The 19,323-nt window shown below is 37.6% G+C and overlaps 1 protein-coding gene across 5 annotated transcripts in view; it reads left to right on the forward strand.

The window, feature by feature from the left end:
• Window positions 1-19,323, forward strand: part of LRBA (LPS responsive beige-like anchor protein) — a gene marked incomplete at its 5' end in the record, with an annotated part of 554,145 nt that overhangs the window by 198,308 nt on the left and 336,514 nt on the right. For all 5 annotated transcript variants that reach the window (XM_081090942.1, XM_081090941.1, XM_081090943.1 and 2 more), the window contains one exon: window positions 12,232-12,340. In XM_081090942.1, coding sequence (XP_080947068.1) covers window positions 12,232-12,340 — 109 coding nt within the window. The remainder of the gene's footprint in view (window positions 1-12,231; window positions 12,341-19,323) is intronic.

Genomic DNA, 19,323 nt, shown 5'->3' on the forward strand with positions numbered 1-19,323 from the left:
TCTTAATGAGGATAAATCTGTTTTTATTTTTTTTCATGTGTCTGCCTTTAAACCAGTTATATGGTCAAATTACTTTTCACTTAAAAAAAGATTTTTTTATTAAGTTTTAGAGAGAGAGTAAGGGACAGAGTTGGTGGGAGGGAGAGAAAGAGAAACATCGATGTGAGAGCAAACCATTGATCGGCTGCCTTCTACCCAGGATCAAGCCCACAACTGGGCACATGCCCTGATTGGGAATGAATGAGCAACCTTTTCGTGCATGGGACAACACCCAACCAACTGAGCCGCGTTGGCCAGGGGTACTTTTCACTTTTAACTTTCTATCTTGATCTTAATTTTCTGTGGTTACTTCTTAGGCCTGTTTTGTTCTGTTTGGTGCGAAGCAGTGGTGCTGCACTTACATTGTGCTCTAACTCCCTAAAAATGTTAGGTTTGGATGCAGGATTTCATGTTTAATCTTTCTTAGCAAGGCCAAAGCATAACTTTTGGAAAAAGGTGGTATTTATTGAGCATGCTGTAGAATATGCTTATGTTTGTATAGAAGTTTGATATACTTACACATTTGTAAATTATATATAAATGGAATCTTTACTGTGTTAAAATGAAAATGATTATAGAAAAAAAGATATTGAATTAGGGGTCAAAGGAAGGAAAGAAAGCTGAACTTTGAGAAGAGTTAAATGAAAACAGAGTTAGTTCACTTCATTCATTCCGAAAACATTTGTACATACCAGCAATCTTTTGAGCTTTGGGAATTTGCAAATGGACAGAATAGATATTCTTACTGATAGAGTTCATTTAAATTTTCATAGACAATGAAGAAGTAAAAAAATTTGTATTATGTCAAAAGGTGATATTTGTTAGTAGAAAAATGGGGAGAAGTCTGAGAATAGGTTCAATGTTGTAATCCAAGTAAGATGGTCAAGAGGAGTTCTAAAAGGATGAGTTCTATGAAATGATAAGCAAATGCTATTCATAGGGAAGAGACAAAGGTAGTTATAGGAAACTAAAATATACAATGTAAAATTTACCCCTTAGAATGGGTAATAGGTATGCCATAACAGAAATCCTAAGCTGGATTCCAAGTGTGGAGTAAGGAAAGGCATTTCTCTCAGTGTTTTTTCTTTTCTACATAAGATTATCTCATCTCCTTCTTTATATACACACTAGAGGCCTGGTGCACGAAATTCATGCACGGTTAGAGTCCCTAAGCCTGACTGGCGATCAGGGCCGATCTGTAGGGCGACCAGTAGGGCGATCGGGGGCCCCTGCTGGCACCCACCTTGACTAGCCTGGGGCCAGTGGGCTGTGGGCAGCTCCTGCATTGAGCGTCTGCCCCCTGGTGGTCAATGTGCATCATAGTGACCAGTCTTTTCGCCATTTGATTGATTTGCATATTAGATTTTTATTAAATAGGATCCTTGAGAATAAATTCTTTCATAGTTCTAAGAATTTCATACAGAACATACCAACTTGCAAACTCTCTTCTTCAATTCTAGCCTCACTACTACCATGAGTTGTTGTTTTAAAATACACAACTAAAGGTTATTGTGCAAAATAAGTTTGGAAAAATAGCTTGATGTTGGGCTGTGGAATTTATGTTTAATTTAAATTTTATATTAAATTACTGAGCTCTTATATTTTCAGTAAGAAATAAATTTACGGAGTATTTGCTATTTCCATTGCAATTGTAGTGAAGTATATAGACTCCTTGTGATCTCCCCGATAAAGGAAATTCACTTCCACAAGAAGTAGGTACCACCTGAGGTAGTTCTAAAGTAGAAAATACCTTGATGTAAATTTGTATGCAGCCTGCTAAATAATTGGGAAAAGTTTTTATTTTATTTTTTTATTTTATTTTTAATTCTTTTGTTGGTCACCAGTCTGAACTTTCTACGGCTTCAGGCTGGTGTCTTCTATGATGTTAGGTTCTTTGTATCTCTTACTCAAACTTGCTACAGAGAGCTTTACCTCAGAAAGGAGAAATGTACCAATTTAAGGATTTTTGGGATATTGAATTTTTCAATATGCATGTGTATGTTGGGGGAGGGAGGCAAAGAGATGTGAAGCAAGTATGCAGTTGCATGGAGAGTTAGGTAGTAATTCTGCAGAACAAGAATAAAGATTATATTAATAAATGGAGATATTGACTGAGAGGCAAGGTTTTAGTAGTTGTCATATTATTGAAGGAAGACTTCAGAAACTTTTTTTCCCCCTCTCTGATTTGGTTTGTGACTCTTCTCTGTAATTAATGATAAAGAAATTACAATTTTATAAGGATTGCCAATTCAGGAATAGTGTTTCCATATTCTGAGTTGTTAGGGTGCAGAAAAGTGGTAACTTTCTTTTCCCATCAGTAGTGAAGATGTTTAGTAGAGAAAATCTGACAGTTGCTGCTAATGGGGGTCACAGAAAGCCCAGGAAACAGAGCAGTAATATTGGAAAGCTCTTGGTGAAAATATGTGTATGTGCTTATCCAAGGTCTAGACTAGTATAATCAGATGTGGACAATGGGCTGTAATGTAGTTATGGGAGATAGTTGTCATCATTACTGTTATTTATTGAACCTCTAGTGTGAATCTTTTCTAGTTGGTCACTTGATAGGGCTCTTTGTTTCCTAAGGCTGACACAAGCATTTTTTCCCCCTCTTAGCACTGTAGGTATAAATTATACATAATTTTTCTGCTTAATATTAAAATATAAGCATCATTTTGTGCCCTGCATTTAGAGACATAATTTATTATAGAATAACCCAATATTTTGAGACTGCTTATTATACTTAAAACTTTAGTCTAATTTATCTTTAATTTTTTGAAAGAATAGTTTTCACCACCATTTCATAAATTACAGTGACTAAATACGTATGATTTGTGTATTTAGGAAAATATACATATAGATGGAAAAATTAAACTCTTTGAAAAGCAAAATAATTTATTTACATATATCACCTCAGTTTTATATTTTTCATAATGAAAAGAAAATTCATATTTGTGTATGTTAAAATAAATGGGAGCTGTGTAGCCAGGGACTTCTGAAATACTGGATTTAAAAGCATTTTGTAAATTATGAAGAAAAAAATGTATATGCTTTCTTCTTTGGAAGTAATATTAAATACTTTATATATACCCTAGTCCAATTTTATAATATTCTTTTAGATAAGATTGGATAGTAATATTTTGTATTCTGCAGTGAAAATGTTTCAGACTTAAATTTCTGACACAGTTATGTTTGACCTGAAAGCTCTAGTTTTGCTTTCATTTACTTAGATAAATTTAGAGACTCTTTACTTTCAAGCATTGTCACAAGCCGTCCATTTATCAGATAACAATTGCCCAGCTGATGTTGCTCAGTGGTTGAGCATTGATTGATGAATGTCACTGGTTAGATTCCCATTCAGGGCACATACCTGGGTTTTGGGCTTGATCCCCAGTAGGGGGTGTGCAGGAGGCAGCCAATCGGTGTTTCTCTCTCATGTATATCTCTATCTCTCTATCCTTTTTAGTCTTTAAAATCAATAAAAACATATTTTTTAAAAAAAGATTCTACCTAAACAGTACATCTTAGTTGCTATGGTGGATTAAAAAAAGGCAAATGAGCAAAATATGTCTTTCTTTAATTAGTTGTGGTCTGATAGGGAAAATAGAGAAATATAAATAGCAATTGAATAGAATTTCTTTAACACTGTATAAACAAGTATAATATATGGTGTGTACACAATAAGCATAGGTAAAGATTGGCATAAAATAAGATCTTTGTAGTATAGAACTGCAGAATATGTATTAGAGAGAAAGAAGATGGAATTTGATCCTAAGGAAATTAAAATTCTGGCTGTAAAGAAACAACAAAAGAATAGATTGGGAGTGGTTTTGGCACTCGCTTTCTAGCATTCATTTCAAACCTATTTATTGGTTGTATTCTTGTACCAGGTACTGCTCTGGGTGCGAATAAGGAGAGGACAAGTAATAAGTTAAGGAACACATAAGATGATTTAGATAATAATTCATGTTTAGAAGAAAACAGCAGGATGACATGAGAGTGAAGAGGGGAAAGCTTATAGAGTGTTCACAGAAGATTTGTGAATAGATAATTTATTTGAATGAAGAGAAGTTGCTAATCAGTTTGAGATAGGTCACATTTTAAGGGGAGGAAATAGCAAGAATAAAGTCCTTGAGTAGGGAATGATGTTGGTATATTATTGAAACAAATAAAAGGCCAGAGTGGCTGGAGCAAAATGAGTATGGGAGAGAGTGAGGCTTCCAGAAATGTCAGAAGTATTGGGGTTTCAGATCACATAGGGCCTTGTAAGCTGTGGTAAGAAATTTGGATTTAATCTTATGTGGTATGAGTACGTTGTAGTCTGAAGCAGAGGAGTGGGATTATATGATTTATGTTTTTTATTTTTTTTATTGTGGCATTTAACTTTATTTTTAATTATTTTTAACTGTGGTAAAATATACAACATAAAATTTACCCCTTAAGTGTTTGTGTTTTTTTTTTAATTCTCACCCAAGGATATTTTCTCCATTGATTTTTCAGACAGAGTGAAAGGGAGGGAGGGAAGAGAGAAAAACATCAATGAGGGAGAGAAAAACATTGAAGAGAGAGACACATCGATTGATTGCCTCCCACACACGCCCCTTTGGCCGAGGTACTGGCCCTTGACTGAGAATCAAACCTGAGACCCTTCTGTCCATGGGCTGACATTCTAACCACTGAGCAATCTGCCAGGGCCCCCTTAACCTTTTGAATGTATAGAGTTCAGTGGCATTAAATATATTCCCATTGTTTTGTATCATTATCACCATCCATCTCCAGAACTCATTTCATCTTGAAAAACTAAAACTCTGAAGCCATTAAATAATTACCCATTCTTCCCTGCCCCCTCCCAGCCCCTGGCAATCACCATTATACTGTCTGTCCCTATGAATTTGACTATTCCAGTTACTTAATATTAGTAGAATCATGCAGTATTTGCCCTTTGGTATCTGGCTTTTTTTTACTTAGTGTCACATGTTCAAGTTTCATCTATATTGTAGCACATGTCAGAATTTCCCTATTTTGAAGGCTGAATAATATTCTATTGTAGTATGTATATATTGTATTTTATTTATCCATTTATACATCACTGGACATTGGGTTGCTTTCACCTTTTGGTTATTGTGAGTAATTATTGTGCTGCTAGTCTCTGCTTTCTGTTCTTTGGCTGTATACCCAGAAGTAGACTTGCTTGATCATATGATCTACATATCATCAATCTATGGATTATATTTTAATTTTGGGGGGAAACCCCTGACCTGCTTTCCCTAACATTTGCACAGTTTTACACTCTTACCAATAGTGCATAAGGGTTTCAATTTCTCCATATTCTTGCCAACACTAATTTTATGTTTTTATGTGTGTGTGTTTTTAAAAATTCTCACCCAAGAATATGCTTTTATTGATTTTATATAGAGAGTAAGGGGGAGAGAGAGAGAGAAACATTGATCAGTTGCCTGCCGTGTTCGCCCCCACTGGAAATCGAACCTGCAACCTGGGTATGTGCCTTGACTGAGAATTGACCTTGTGTTTATTGGCCATTTGTATATCTTCTTTAAAAAATATCTGTTCAGTACTTTGCTCAGTTTTGAATCAGGATGTTTATTTTGTTGTTGAGTTGTAGGAGATCTTTGTATGCACTGGTTATTAACCCCTTATCATGTATATGGTTTGCAAATACTTTCTCCCATTCCATGGAATACCTTTTTACTCTGTTAATTATATACTTTGATGCACAGAAGTTTTATACGTAGTCCAATTTGTCTTTTTTTCATTTTTGCCTGTGATCTGGATGTCATATCCAAGAATCATTGCCAAATCCAAGGTTATGAAGCTTTCCTCCTATGTTTTCTTGTAAGAGTTTGTTATAGGTATTAAATTTAGATCTTTAAATCATTTGAGTTAATTTTTCTACTCAAGGGTTCAACTTTATTCTTTTGCATGTGGATATCCAGTTTTCCCCACTGCATGACTTAATGTTTTTATTTTTATTTTGTATTTTTTTTATGGTTTTTTTTTTTTTTTAACTGTCTTTTCCTGAAATGTTGCAGATCGGTTACAGCAAACAGAACGGCGACAGTCAAGGAATACTGTCCCTCTGGGCTCCTTTTTGACCGCAGCAGCTACGTGGATGACTTAATGTTTTTAAATAAATGAATTGTAATAGAGTCAGTATATGGGGAAGAATGGGTAGAGAAAAATCAATGAAGATACTACTGAAATATATCAGGCAGGAGATGACGATATCTTAGACTTGTGTGATAATTATGGTGATGGAGATAAGTAGAGAGGTAGGTGATATATTTAAGAGTTAAAGCAGTAGAACTTGCCTTCATGAATTGCATTTGGAAGTAAAGGAAAGATAAATCAAGGATTAATCATAGGGTTAATTTAAGTGGATTTAATTGCTATTTAAAGAAGTGAGAAAAAGTGAGATTGGTATAGGGGAAGAGATTTTATTGAGAGTAGGTAGATAGGATCAAGCATTCTATTTGGAAATACTAATTTCAAATGCCCAGTGGGTATCCAAGTGATAAATTTAGTTGGACATTGGCTGTGTAAATTGAAAGTGCAGGGAACCAAGAATAGGGTTAGGTATATAGGAATCAACAGCAATAGGTTAGATTTAATGGTCATGGAATGGATTATATAATTTAGTTAGAGGAAACGGCACAGAATTGATCTCTGGGATGCCTCAACATTTGGAGGTAATGTAGAAAAGGAGGTAGCAGGAAAGGAGCAGTAAAGCAGCTACTAAGTCAGAGGACAACCAGGAAAGTTTTATTTCATGTTAAAATAAGAGAAGAGAATGAAATGTTTTAAGAATGTATGGTACTTATCACAGTTAACCTACAATTTGCATGTGGTCCTAACTTCTTATATTAGACTAGAGGCCCGGTGCACAAGATACATGCACTGGGAGGGGGGGTGGTCCCTCAGCCTGGCCTGTGCTCTCTCACAGTCCAGGGCTCTTGCAGTCTGGGACCCCTCGCTCCTACCACCTGCATGCTGTAGAGGCGGGAGAGGCTCCCGCCACTGCCGCTGTGCTCGCCAGCTGTGAGCCCAGCTTCTGGCTGAGTGGCACACCCCGTGTGGGAATGCACTGACCATCAGGGGGCATCTCCTGCGTTGAGCGTCTGCCCTCTGATGGTAAGTGTGCATCATAGCAACTGGTCATTCCGCAGTTAAGTCGATTTGCATAGTAGCCTTTTATTATATAGGATTGCAAACTCCCTATGGATAGCATTCTTATATTAGATTGTAAACTCCCTTTGGATAGTTTTGTACATCTTTATATTTCTCACATATAGTAGTCTAAAATTGCTTGGCATAAGCTAGTGTTAAAAAAGCACTGCTGGACCCCCAGCAATGATCAGGCACTGTTCTATGGTCTGGAGATATAAGGATAAATTATACTAGGTTGGTGCAATCTGGAATGGAAGACAGCTTTGTAAATACATAATTGAAATGGTGTCATACAGAATGATACAATGTAGTAACTACCACAGAAAAGGCATATGCCCCTTGGTAGGGGATTAGTTCGGTGGAGGGAAACAGATGTAGGATCTGAAAAGGTTTTATTTAGTTGACTTTTGAGTTTTGCTTTGAAGGGTGAATAAGATAGACAAGATGGAATTAGAAGTGAGGTCATTCCTGGCTGAGAGACTAGTAAGAACAGATGCAAAGAGGTGCAAAAGTACAGTGTGCAATGTTTGAGAAATCAGTCTTAGAGTAAAAAAGGAGCAGCAAATATGAGCCTGGTTTCTAAGCTGTGCAAAATTGTTAACTCTCCATTGTGTAAATGTGTCACAGCTTTTTTACCCACTCATCTACTGATGGACACTGGACTGCTTCCAGATCTTGGCTATTGTAAATAATGCTGCAGTGAACATAGGCATGTATGCTAGTCTTTTGGGTTTCTTTGGATGTATTCTTCTGTAGATCATTGGAAGGTAGTTAAAAATTTTTAAAAGTATGCAGTGATAATAAAATTTTTCATTTTAGAAAAATGATCCTGTGGAGCATTGGCTGGACTAGTAAGACTATTGGAAAGAAGCTTGATTGGAGACTATTGTATTAATTGAAGACATGATGCTGAGTGCCTGCAGGGTACTGGAAAATATTACAGAAACAGCTTTTAGAGTTATTGCAGAGATAGAATACACAGTACTTAGTTTATTGGATGCCAAAGATGGAAGAGTCAGATATGACTCATTTCTAGCTTCAGTAACTGGAATCATTAGCAATGATTTTAGTAGTCAGAGTTGGGATGGAAAAAATGAATGATCTCTGAATAAGGGACTAGTTTAATAAATGATGGTACATTTCATCCACAGAAATCCTCTGTATAATAATGGTGCACCATTAATTAAAATGAACAGGTTTGCATAGTATGACTCTTTCATAGTATACATTACCACGAAGGTTGCAGCTTAAAACAACACACATTTATTATCTTACAATGTCTGTGTGTAAGGTGTCTGGGTGCAGCTCAACTGGATCTTCTCTTTAGAGTTTTACAGTCCTCTTTTAAACTCATGTGGTTATTGGCATAATTCAGTTTCTTTCACTTGTAGAGCTGAGGTCCCATTTTCTTGTTGGCTATCATCAGGGTTCGATCTCAGCTCCTAGAGGCTGCCCTAGCTTCTGGTCACATGGTGGCTTACTTTTCAAGGCTGCCAGAAGACTCTTCAGTCTGCTAAGGCAGAGCCTTATAATGGAGCATATCATAGGAGTGACTATCCCATCACCTTTGCTGTGCAAAGTAACTTGTTCCTAGAAGCATGCCCATATTCTGCCCGGGTTAAACTCAATAGGTCACCTTACAGTGTGTTCACCACAGAACTTATTTTAGAGTTTAAAGCTGGAAAGGGCCTCATCATATTTTCTTTCTTCCCAATTCCACTGTAAGGAAAGCTCATCTCTAGTGCTTAGCCTGGTCTTTATAGTAGCATAGCAGCGGTGACAAATATTTAAAAGACAGAGGGAAATGTGGAGAGAGATGTTATAAGGTCAGAGTAAGTACTCAGAAGACTTTTTCAGTCATATTGTGGATGAAATGATTAAGGCTTGCTGTTTAGGACATTTGCTGTGAAATAGAGAGCATAAATTAAATCTGGAAATATTGCAGAGGAAATACTGGCAATATTTGCTCATTGATGAGGAGCCTGGAGGAAGATGGTAGAGAAGAGGGAAGAGACTAGAGCAGCGGTTCTCAACCTGTGGGTCGCGACCCCTTTGGCGGTCGAATGACCCTTTCACAAGGGTCGCCTAAGACCATCCTGCGTATCAGATATTTACATTACGATTCATAACAGTAGCAACATTACAGTTATGAAGTAGCAACAAAAATAATTTTATGGTTGGGTCACAACATGAGGAACTGTATTTAAAGGGCCGGAAGGTTGAGAACTACTGGACTAGAGTAACTTTGAGGTTGCTTGTTTGGCGACTGGGAAAATGGTATGTCATTGACTAATCAATTAATGTTTGAGTGCTGTGAGGCAATACATTGATGTTAAATTCACGATGCGGTTTTTGGTCTCTAGAGAGAAACTCAGAAGCACAAACAGTATTTCACATTGGCACTCTTAAAAGCCCTTGCCATCTCCATCTGTAGAGTCATAGGAAGTTATTCATTAGCAGTTTTTAAACTGCACTAGGGATTGCTTTTATCTGTAATGCCTGAATGTGTACTGTTTATTAGCACTTGAAAGAATACCCTACTTACCTTACATTAACTTCTGAAGTGGCTAGGAGACAGTTGGGGAAGTTGGGGGCCGTTGTAGAATCTCTTAGCACAAAGCGCTACTTTTTAAATATTTTGTTCTGTTAATTTTTTAATAGTTTACTTCTTCTGTGTCAGAGAACATATTTTGTATAATTTCCTTTGAAAATCATTACAGATTTCTTTGTTATCTCACATTTGCTTTTTTCCTATATCTTCCATATTTACCTGAAAAGGTTTATTTTTCACCTAGTGGATGTAGTGGATGTATGCTTATTTTATATATATATATATATATATATATATATATATATACACACACACACACACACATATATATATGTATATATATATACACACACACATACATATATATATATATACATATATATATATATATATGATCAAGTTTGTGATCATATTGTTAAAAATATTCTGTGGCTTTATATCTTTTACACCTAGTTATAAGCCATATTCTTAGGAACATAAAGTGTAGAATCTCAAAATTCTGAATTTCTATGTCTCTGGTTCATTTATCTTATCATTTGAAGTGCTTATCTCCTGATTTTGCTTCTTAAAGCCATTTTCCCCTTTATATTAATAAAGGCACAATAGGTTCCTTTTTTATCCATGGTTTTGCTGTCCATGGTTTCAGTTATCCATGGTCAACCATGGTTCAAAAATTTCAAATGGACAATTCCAGATATACACAATTCTTAAGTTTTAAATTTTGTGTCATTCTGAGTAGAGTGATGATTTCTCGCACTGCCCTGCTTCGTCCCACCCTTTGTGAATCATTTCTTTGTCCAGTGCAATGTCAACCAAAGGTTGTCATTGCCAATTCAATGCCAACAGGTGTTCCCCATTTGGGCTGCAGTGAAGGGGAGAGACTTTATTCAGTGCCAACAGCTCAACTGTGAAACAGCTAGGCTGTGGAACATCTCAACTGTGATTTCAGCACAGCTGTGGAACAGAATGGCAGTGAGATAGCTCAATACTGAGAGAGTTCAATTATGATACAGCATGGCTGTGGAACGGCTTGGGTGAGGCGGCTCCGGTGTCACAGCTGTGCTCTCACAGTACAGTTCTGTTGCAGCTCCAGTGTTACAGCTCCAGCTCAGGTGTTACAGCCTCCAGCTCAGGTGTTACAGCCTCCAGCTCAGGTGTTATGGCTCCAGCTGGGTTATTACAGCTCCTTGACTCCGGACAGCTATTGTGTTGGTTATTGTCATTTTTTTATTTGACAATCTAAGGGGAATAAAGGTCAGTGCCCCTGACTAACTAGTCAGGTGTTGCATGTTTTAAAAATTCTTTTGGCACGCTGGCTGAAAATGGCTGATTTAGTGTGAAGTAATATTACTTCATTGGGTATGAAGTCAGAGAAGACAGGAAATACTTTTTCATTCCCAATAACAGTGAAATATGTTGTGTATGTGTATACATATATTTAATTGATAATATTCATCTTTTATTTACTTTTCTTTATTGTTTAAAGTATTACATATAGTATTACATATGTCTCCTTTTTCCTCCATTGACTTCTCCCTGGCCACCCCGACCCCCGCACATGCCCTCATCCCCTAGTGTCTGTGTCCATTGGTTATGCTTATATGCATGCATACAAGTCCTTTGGTTGATCTCTTAACCCCTCATCCTCTCCCCTGCCTTTCTTCTGAAGTTTGATTGTCGGTAAATGTTTCCCTCCATGTCTCGGGTGGTTCAGGGTTCAGGGCCTGGAAGAGGAGCCGCACACAAATGAAAGAGAAAAGACACGAGATAATTTAGAAATATTGGGGGACCAGGCGGGTAAGTCCAACTCAGGAGGAAGGACTTCCACTGGTGCTCAGGCTGCACCAACCTTTTATAGTCAGAGGTAAACAAGGTAGTGGTTACCATAGTTACACAGTTCTTGTGAGTTTCACTTGTTTTGACCATAGTTACACTTCCTGCACTTCCCTCGCCCATTAGCTTCCCAGATAAGATCTGGGGAGTGTTATAAGGTCAAGCCTAATTATGCTAAGAGGACTGAGCCCTCTAAGCTGGGACTTGTTTGTGAATTTGCCAACAGGTTAGTCCGAGGCTTAACGCTATATCAGTTTCCCACATTTGATGGTCTGTTCGATGCTTCTCTGTCTCTGGATCTATTTATGTTCATCAGTTTATGTTGTTTATTATATTCCACAAATGAGTGAGATCATGTGATATTTATCTTTTTCTGACTGGCTTATCTTGCTTAGCATAATGCTCTCCATGTCCATCCATGCTGTTGCGAATGGTAAGAGTCATTTCTGTTTTACAGCAGCATAGTATTCCATTCTGTACTAGTAAATGTACTGCAATTTTTTAATCCACTCATCTGCTGACGGGCACTTAGGCTGTTTCCAAATCTTAGCTATTGTAAATTGTGCTGCCATGAACATAGGGGTGCATAAGTCCTCTCTGATTGGTGAATATTCACATTTTTATAGGTTGCTGAGCCAAACAATGAAGGATCATCTAGTAAGAGTTGCAAATGAAGCTGAATTTATCCTGAGCAGGCAGCGAGCAGAGGATATTCACAGACATGCGGAATTTGAGGTAGGTCCACATATGTTTGGTGTGAGGAAGTTACCAATGCATAGATAAAATGGCAGGGTTGTGTAAGCAAACATGTCACCAAAAAATTAAGACTTACTTTGTGAGAGAATCACGGAGGTTAACAGAGAGATAGTGCAAGTCTCTAGCCCTCTGGTCTCAACTCAAATTCATCTACAAGTTAATTTGCAGCAGCTTCTGTGTTTGGGTGAGCTGGGTATTGAATGTGGTAGTTTTAAAATAAAATAAATTAGTGAAGGGTCTTTGTCCTCTCTGAGCAAGACAGAACTACTTAACTGGAAAGGAAAACCCCTACGGCAGAGATAAGATCTATGTTTCTAGAGAGAAGCTGAACATGGGCATGGAGTTTCTTTACCCTTGTGGTTTGAGAGCTCGATAACCTTTGGAGCAGAGGAAATGAGGGAGCATATAGCTTTCTTCTGGGATCCTCACTGAAGTACCAAGTGACGATCTATCCAATAACTTCTGCATATTCAATAGTTACACCTGAACATGTGTAACAGGTGTTAATTCATAGAGGAAATTAATGGTATTGTAGCTATATAAATTAGCAAATTTGACACCTAAGGTGAACTAGAAAAATTTGGTAAAAATATTTGCTAATTATTGGAAAAAAGTTAAAAGCACCATCTGGGTTCTTTCTAACATGTTATGAACAGATAATTCAAATGTTGCTGATATTTTTCTGGTACATTAAAGAAGATGAAAACCTCCACAGTGCATTTTATACAACCTGAAAAAGTTATTGGAACAATACAACTCCAAAAGATAAATGTTATTTAAGAATATGGGTACAAAATTCTAACTAAAAGTTTAATCAACATACTCCACAATGAAATAAAATAATTATATACTAATTATAAGTATATACTAAGAATTATATACTTTGATTTTATTCATGGAATTCAAAGATGGTTTAATATTAAGATATCTACTTCTTAAGTAAATTATATCTAAACAAATTAAAATAGAAAAATTATGTCAAGATACCAGTAAATGCAGAAAAAAAGCACATGTTAGATTTTAGCAGTCAGTCCTATAAGACTTTTGGGAACAAAAAGTATATAAGTGAATTCAGTACCCCATCCCCTTGTTTATTAGTCAGAGTTTCTTAGTATCCACGTTCCTTCTTTTGACTCAATTCTTTTTCTTTTCTTTTTTTAATGTACAAGAGGCTCATGTGTGCTGTAAACTTAAACTTCTTTTATGTTTAAGAATATTTCCCTGCTGTCTTTATATTGGAGTAACATTCTGATGGATTTAAAATTCTTGGCTAACACTTGCATTCCTTTAGAACTTTATAGACATTGCTTTGCTTTCTTCTGGCTTTGAATGCTGCTTTCAGAGAAGTTTGAAGCTGGTCTGATATTTTTCTCAGTTGATGATTTGCTTTTTCCTGTTTCAGATTTCTTTATTTGCTCATGAAGTTCAATTTCAACAGCAGTATGACTCAGTAATAAACAGTCATAAAATTTTCCTGGATCATAGTCTTTAGTTATACTGTAAATTCAGTTCTTGGAAATTGTTTTAAATTAAAATTTGAAAATTCTCATTTTATTTTATTTTATTTTTCTTTACTTAGCTATACATTCATTAATCTATATCACATGTCTGTTTTTCATATCTCTCTTAGAGTTACTTCTTAATTGCTTTATTTTCTCTGATCTCTCACCATCAGTAACTAAGTTTTTAGTGTTTTATTTTGTACCTGATGTTTGTAATTTATTTATCTATAATGCTTATGTTTTTTTATTCATTTGATAATTCAGGTCTTCAACCTCTCTTTTCACCTTAGCTATTTTGATATTTTTATGTGTGTGTTTTTTTAGTTATATTATTGTTATATTGATCATTACAAGGAAATAATCATGAGGAATTTCCTTTATATTTTGTTATATATTCTGTTGAGATTCTTTGTCTTTTGTATAGAATCTCCCAGTTTTATTTGAAGAAATTACTAGTCAGCTTGTTTTTTATTGATTCATTGGTTGGTGACATACATGCTTAGAATGTACTTGCCTGGATTTTCTATTGGCTTAGTCAAACAGAATATTTCAGTGACTTCTTCCCTTCTCCCCTTTGTGAGCTACAGTCTGAATTTTGCTATTTTTTTTTCTTTTTTTTTTTGGCCAATATTATGTAGACTATCACGAAGAGAATGAGAGACATCTTTGAGATGGGTGAGGAAACTTCCCAGCTCATCTAAGTTTTGCTTTCTCTTTAAGATTTTGTTAAGTATTTGTTAAGTTCATTTCATCTTATTAGAAGCTATGGACAATTCTTATCAGGGCAAAATGTGCTTAGGCTTTGAATCATGATGTCATTTCAGAGAATAGTCTGGTGTCTGCTTCTGTCCTGGGAAGTCAGCCCTGATTTTCACTTGCTTGCTTCACTATGTTTGGCACTAGTTTTTCCAGTATCTTCAATGAGAAGAAACGGAGATAATGATACCTCCTAGTCCAGTGATGGCGAACCTATGACATGCGTGTCAGAGGTGACACGCGAACTCATTTTTTTGGTTGATTTTTCTTTGTTAAATGGCATTTAAATATATAAAATAAATATCAAAAATATAAATCTTTGTTTTACTATGGTTGCAAATATCAAAAAATTTCTATATGTGACACGGCACCAGAGTTAAGTTAGGGTTTTTCAAAATGCTGACACGCTGAGCTCAAAAGGTTCGCCATCACTGTCCTAGTCAGTTTGTTTCTCTCCCTTTATATGAAGCATTAAGAAAAATTCTCAGAATTTTGTCAACTCACCATATTGCTTCGGGCATATGGTTAAGAACTGAGCTTTGTTGTACCTTTAGTTCTAGTCCCGGTATGTTTATTTTCCCCATGGCAACCAATTACTTAATGATCCATGCTGTTTGTTAATTTTGTTGTTGTTGTTTGGTTAATTTTGTTTAATTCTTTGTTGTTCAAAAGGATTTTATTTGCTAATTTTTTTGGATTTGAAAGAAGAACAAACAATTTAGTTGCCTTGTTAGCCCTCCAACCTAACCTGGAACATATCTTTCTAATTTATTATGAAGAAGTTACTTTGTAACTTGGGGGGTGAGATTATAGTTCACTCTTTTTCTTTGATTTTTCGTGATCATGGAGGTGATTTATGTGGTCTTGTGTGTATAAATGAGAGAAAACGAGGAAGGAGATAATGTGGAATTGAAAGAAGGAAAAATAAAAGAGGAAAAATACTTCTAAAACACTGTGTTATGCAAGAGTTAAACTGACTTGAACCAACCAGTATATGTATTTATATATACATATATGTTTTAACTAATTTAATCCTTGCCATAAACCTCTGAAGTAGTGCTGTTATTGCCCCTCATTTTATAAATTTAAAAAAAAGCATAAGGAGGATATAGTCCAGAGTTACAGCTAGAATTCAGATCTATGCAATTTATCTCTTAATCTCTAATCTATACTTTTGATTCACATTCATTAGATTTCTATAGAATGTGTGATAGGATTTATTGTTGGCATACACAGCAGCTTTATTTTTAACTATATAATTTTATGCTTTATCTAGTAGAGTTTTTTATTTTTAATTTTTACCTTTGTTTTGTAATATTGTAATATTATAAAGTGCTAAAGGCCTGGTGCATGAAATTCGTACATGGGTAGGGTCCCTAGACCTGTCCGGCGATCAGGGCCAATCTTTGTGCCAACCATCAGAGTAATCGGGACCCCCACTTGCACCCACATTGGCCTGGCACTGCCCACTTGCTGGCCCTGCCCTTACCACCATCGCCAGTCCCCTCCCTCTGTGGGGCGACTGGCAGAATGACCAGGGGTCTCCTGCTAGCATCCACCTTGGCTGCCCAGAGCCCGCAGGCACCGCCCGCTTGCCAGCCTCACTGCTGCCCCCGCCCCGTCGCCACCGCCACTGGTCGGGGCCTGAGGGCTCTGGGCACCAACAGCGTTGAGCATCTGCCCCCTGGTGGTCAGTGCGCATGATAGCAACCGATCATTCTGCTGGTCACTCTGCCATTTGGTTGATTTGCATATTAGGGTTTTATATAGATTAATGATAATAACATCCCGTATAATAAAAGGGCAATATGCAAATTGACCCTAACAGCAGAATGACTGGGAATGACTGGTCACTATGACACACACTGACCACCAGGGGGCAGATGCTCAATGCAGGAGCTGCCCCTGGGTGATCAGTGCGCTCCCTCAGGGGGGAGCTCTGCTCAGTCACAAGCCAGGCTGATGGCTGCCAGTACAGCAGTGGTGGTGGGAGCCTCTCCCACCTTCTCAGCAGCACTAAGGATGTCTGACTGCAGCTTAAGCCTGCTCCCCTCTGGCAAGTGGACATCCCCCGAGGGCTCCTGGACTGCCAGCGGGATGTCTGACTGCCAGTTTAGGCCTAAGCCAGCAGGTGGATACCGCCCGATGGATCCCAGACTGCAAGAGGGCACAGGCCGGGCCGAAGGACCCCCCTGAGTGCACAAATTTTTGTACATCGGGCCTCTAGTCTATATATATATATAAAAAGCCAGCGACTGGAACCCTGTAATGACCGGTCGCTCTGACGCCTAATGCATCCAGCGAACCGGTCCGATTGTGGGTGGGGTCAGTGGCCAACCTCCCATGGCCCCTCCCCCCACCCGGCCCCACCCCAGATCAGCCCCCTAACCCCGATTAGGGGTGTGGCCGGCTGGCCAATCGCCTGTGTCCTGTCCTCCTGACCAGCGCTGCCCCTGATGGGCCCCTACCACCCAGATGGCCCGTGACCCCCACCCAGCCAGCTCTGCTCCGATCGGCCCCCTGGCACTCCGATGAGGAGTTCCCGCCGGCCAATGGCCCATGGCCCCTTCCCCTGGCTGGCCCTGTTCCCGATTGGCCCCCACACACACCATTCGGGATTGGGGTTGGCCAGACAACCACCCATGGCCTCTCCCCCACCTTCTGGTCCTCAATCGGCTCCCCCCTCCCCATTCAGGGGCGGGGCCGGCCTGCCTAGCACCCACAGCCCTTCCCCATGTCAGCCCCACCCCCAATCAGCCCCCACCACCCCGATCGTTTCATGGCCTCTCCCTCCAGCCAGCTCCACCCCCAATTGCCCCCCCCACTGCAATCAGAGGCAAGGCTGGTGGCTACGGCCCCTTCCCCCAGCTGCCCCCTCCCCCTAATCAGCCCTCCCCACACCGATCAGGGGCGGGGCCTACTAGCCAATTGCTCATGGCCTTTCCCCCCCGGCCGGCAGGCCCTGATTGGACCCCGATTGGGGCCAACCTCCCACTCTCTCCTCCTCCCGATCCGCCCTGATTGGGTCGGGCTGGCAGGACCCCACCCATACATGAGTTCGTGCACTGGGCCTCTAGTATTTAAATAAAATCCAGGTTTTTTCAAATAATGTTATTGTTACCTTAATTTTTAGTTGAGAAAATAGATTTGTTGAAATATGGCACTTGAAAGTCTCTTTTAAGAGAGCAAGCATATCTTTTTAATTCTTACGAGGCTTATTTTCACAGAAAAAGAATTTGCTTTATTTATGCCACAAAACCCAATTGATTGAGGCATGTTCATGTTTAATATATTTCTAACTATATTGCTCTTAAATCTTAAATAATACTCTACAAGATGAAGCATATTTTTTCCTAGCCAGCTTGTATCCTAAAGGTTATCTATATTCAGCCTTGAATTTATGCTGTCCATTCTTTAATAATATTTTTGAACTTTATCTCCTACTAGCTACTTCCTCCTGCAAAGAAGAGATGTTGTCATGTATTTAATATACCATTTGTGGTTGCAAAGTAGCTGACTTGTTTCATTTATTATCAAGGGATTGATGACAGTGTAGATCTGAAATGCTCATCTTCTTAGTTCATTGCATGATTATCTTTGGAGTGGGACATTCTTGATATCTTCAGCTTTTGATTTATGTAGAGGTTCCTTGAATGTCATGACACCATTGATTAGGTGTACATCTTAACATTATTTTTTAATCTTAAAGCTATAAACAGAATGTTTATTAAAACACTGTATGTATAGAACATTGGACACTGGGATCTAACCTGCAACCTATGCATATGCCCTAACTGGAATTCAACAGGTAGCCTTTCAGTGCACAGGACAATGCCCAACCAACTGACCCCCACTGGCTAAGGCTAACCCATAGTCTTTTTGAAATACACATGCACTCATTTACTTGTTCATTGATAGTACCCACTCACGAACTTGGAATTATAAGGATGCTTTAATAAAAATCTAACATTAAAATAATATATTGTGACCAAATTGCCATTCATGCAAGTTTTTTGAAAACATGATTTGTGGTAGCTGTGTTATTTCTCAACAATTTTACCATTCTTTATTTTTAGATAACTTAAATTCTGTATATTTTACTCTTACAAATAAAGGTTTAAGGAATATCAATTTTCATAAATCTTTATTTGAATTTCTGACTTTTTAGGTGAGCTATTCATATAAGTGAAAATTTGGGACCAGAGTATGAGCTCTTTTGAGTATCTTAATACACAAAATTTCTTTTTAAACCTTTTCATATCATACTCTTTTCACATTCACTGCGCTATTACTATAATTAGATACTTTTCAGTTTGATAAATATAGCATACATTACTTCTACTGCTAGTGAGCATGAACACTCACCCATTATGATTGTTTTACTTTACCTAATTTGTTTAATTGTTCATACAAACAAAATAAATGTTCACAATTTTTTTAGTGATTTATAAAATGGCTTTATATTTTAAAGCTATTAACCTTTGTTTTATTTGTTGCACTATTTTCCCCACAACATGCTTTTTATTATACATTTTTAGTCATTTAAATTTTAATATAATCTTTCTTATAAAGATTTTCATTTATCATTGCTTTCATTATTATTAGGTTAAGATTTTTTTTTTTCTCATTTCAAGACCGTTTAAATTTTTCCTATATATTCTTTTGTATATGTTCTGTGGATGTGATGTTTAATTTTTAAAATAT

The sequence above is a fragment of the Myotis nattereri genome, assembly GCF_964212035.1.
Source record: "Myotis nattereri genome assembly, chromosome: 5".
NCBI lineage: Eukaryota > Metazoa > Chordata > Mammalia > Chiroptera > Vespertilionidae > Myotis > Myotis nattereri.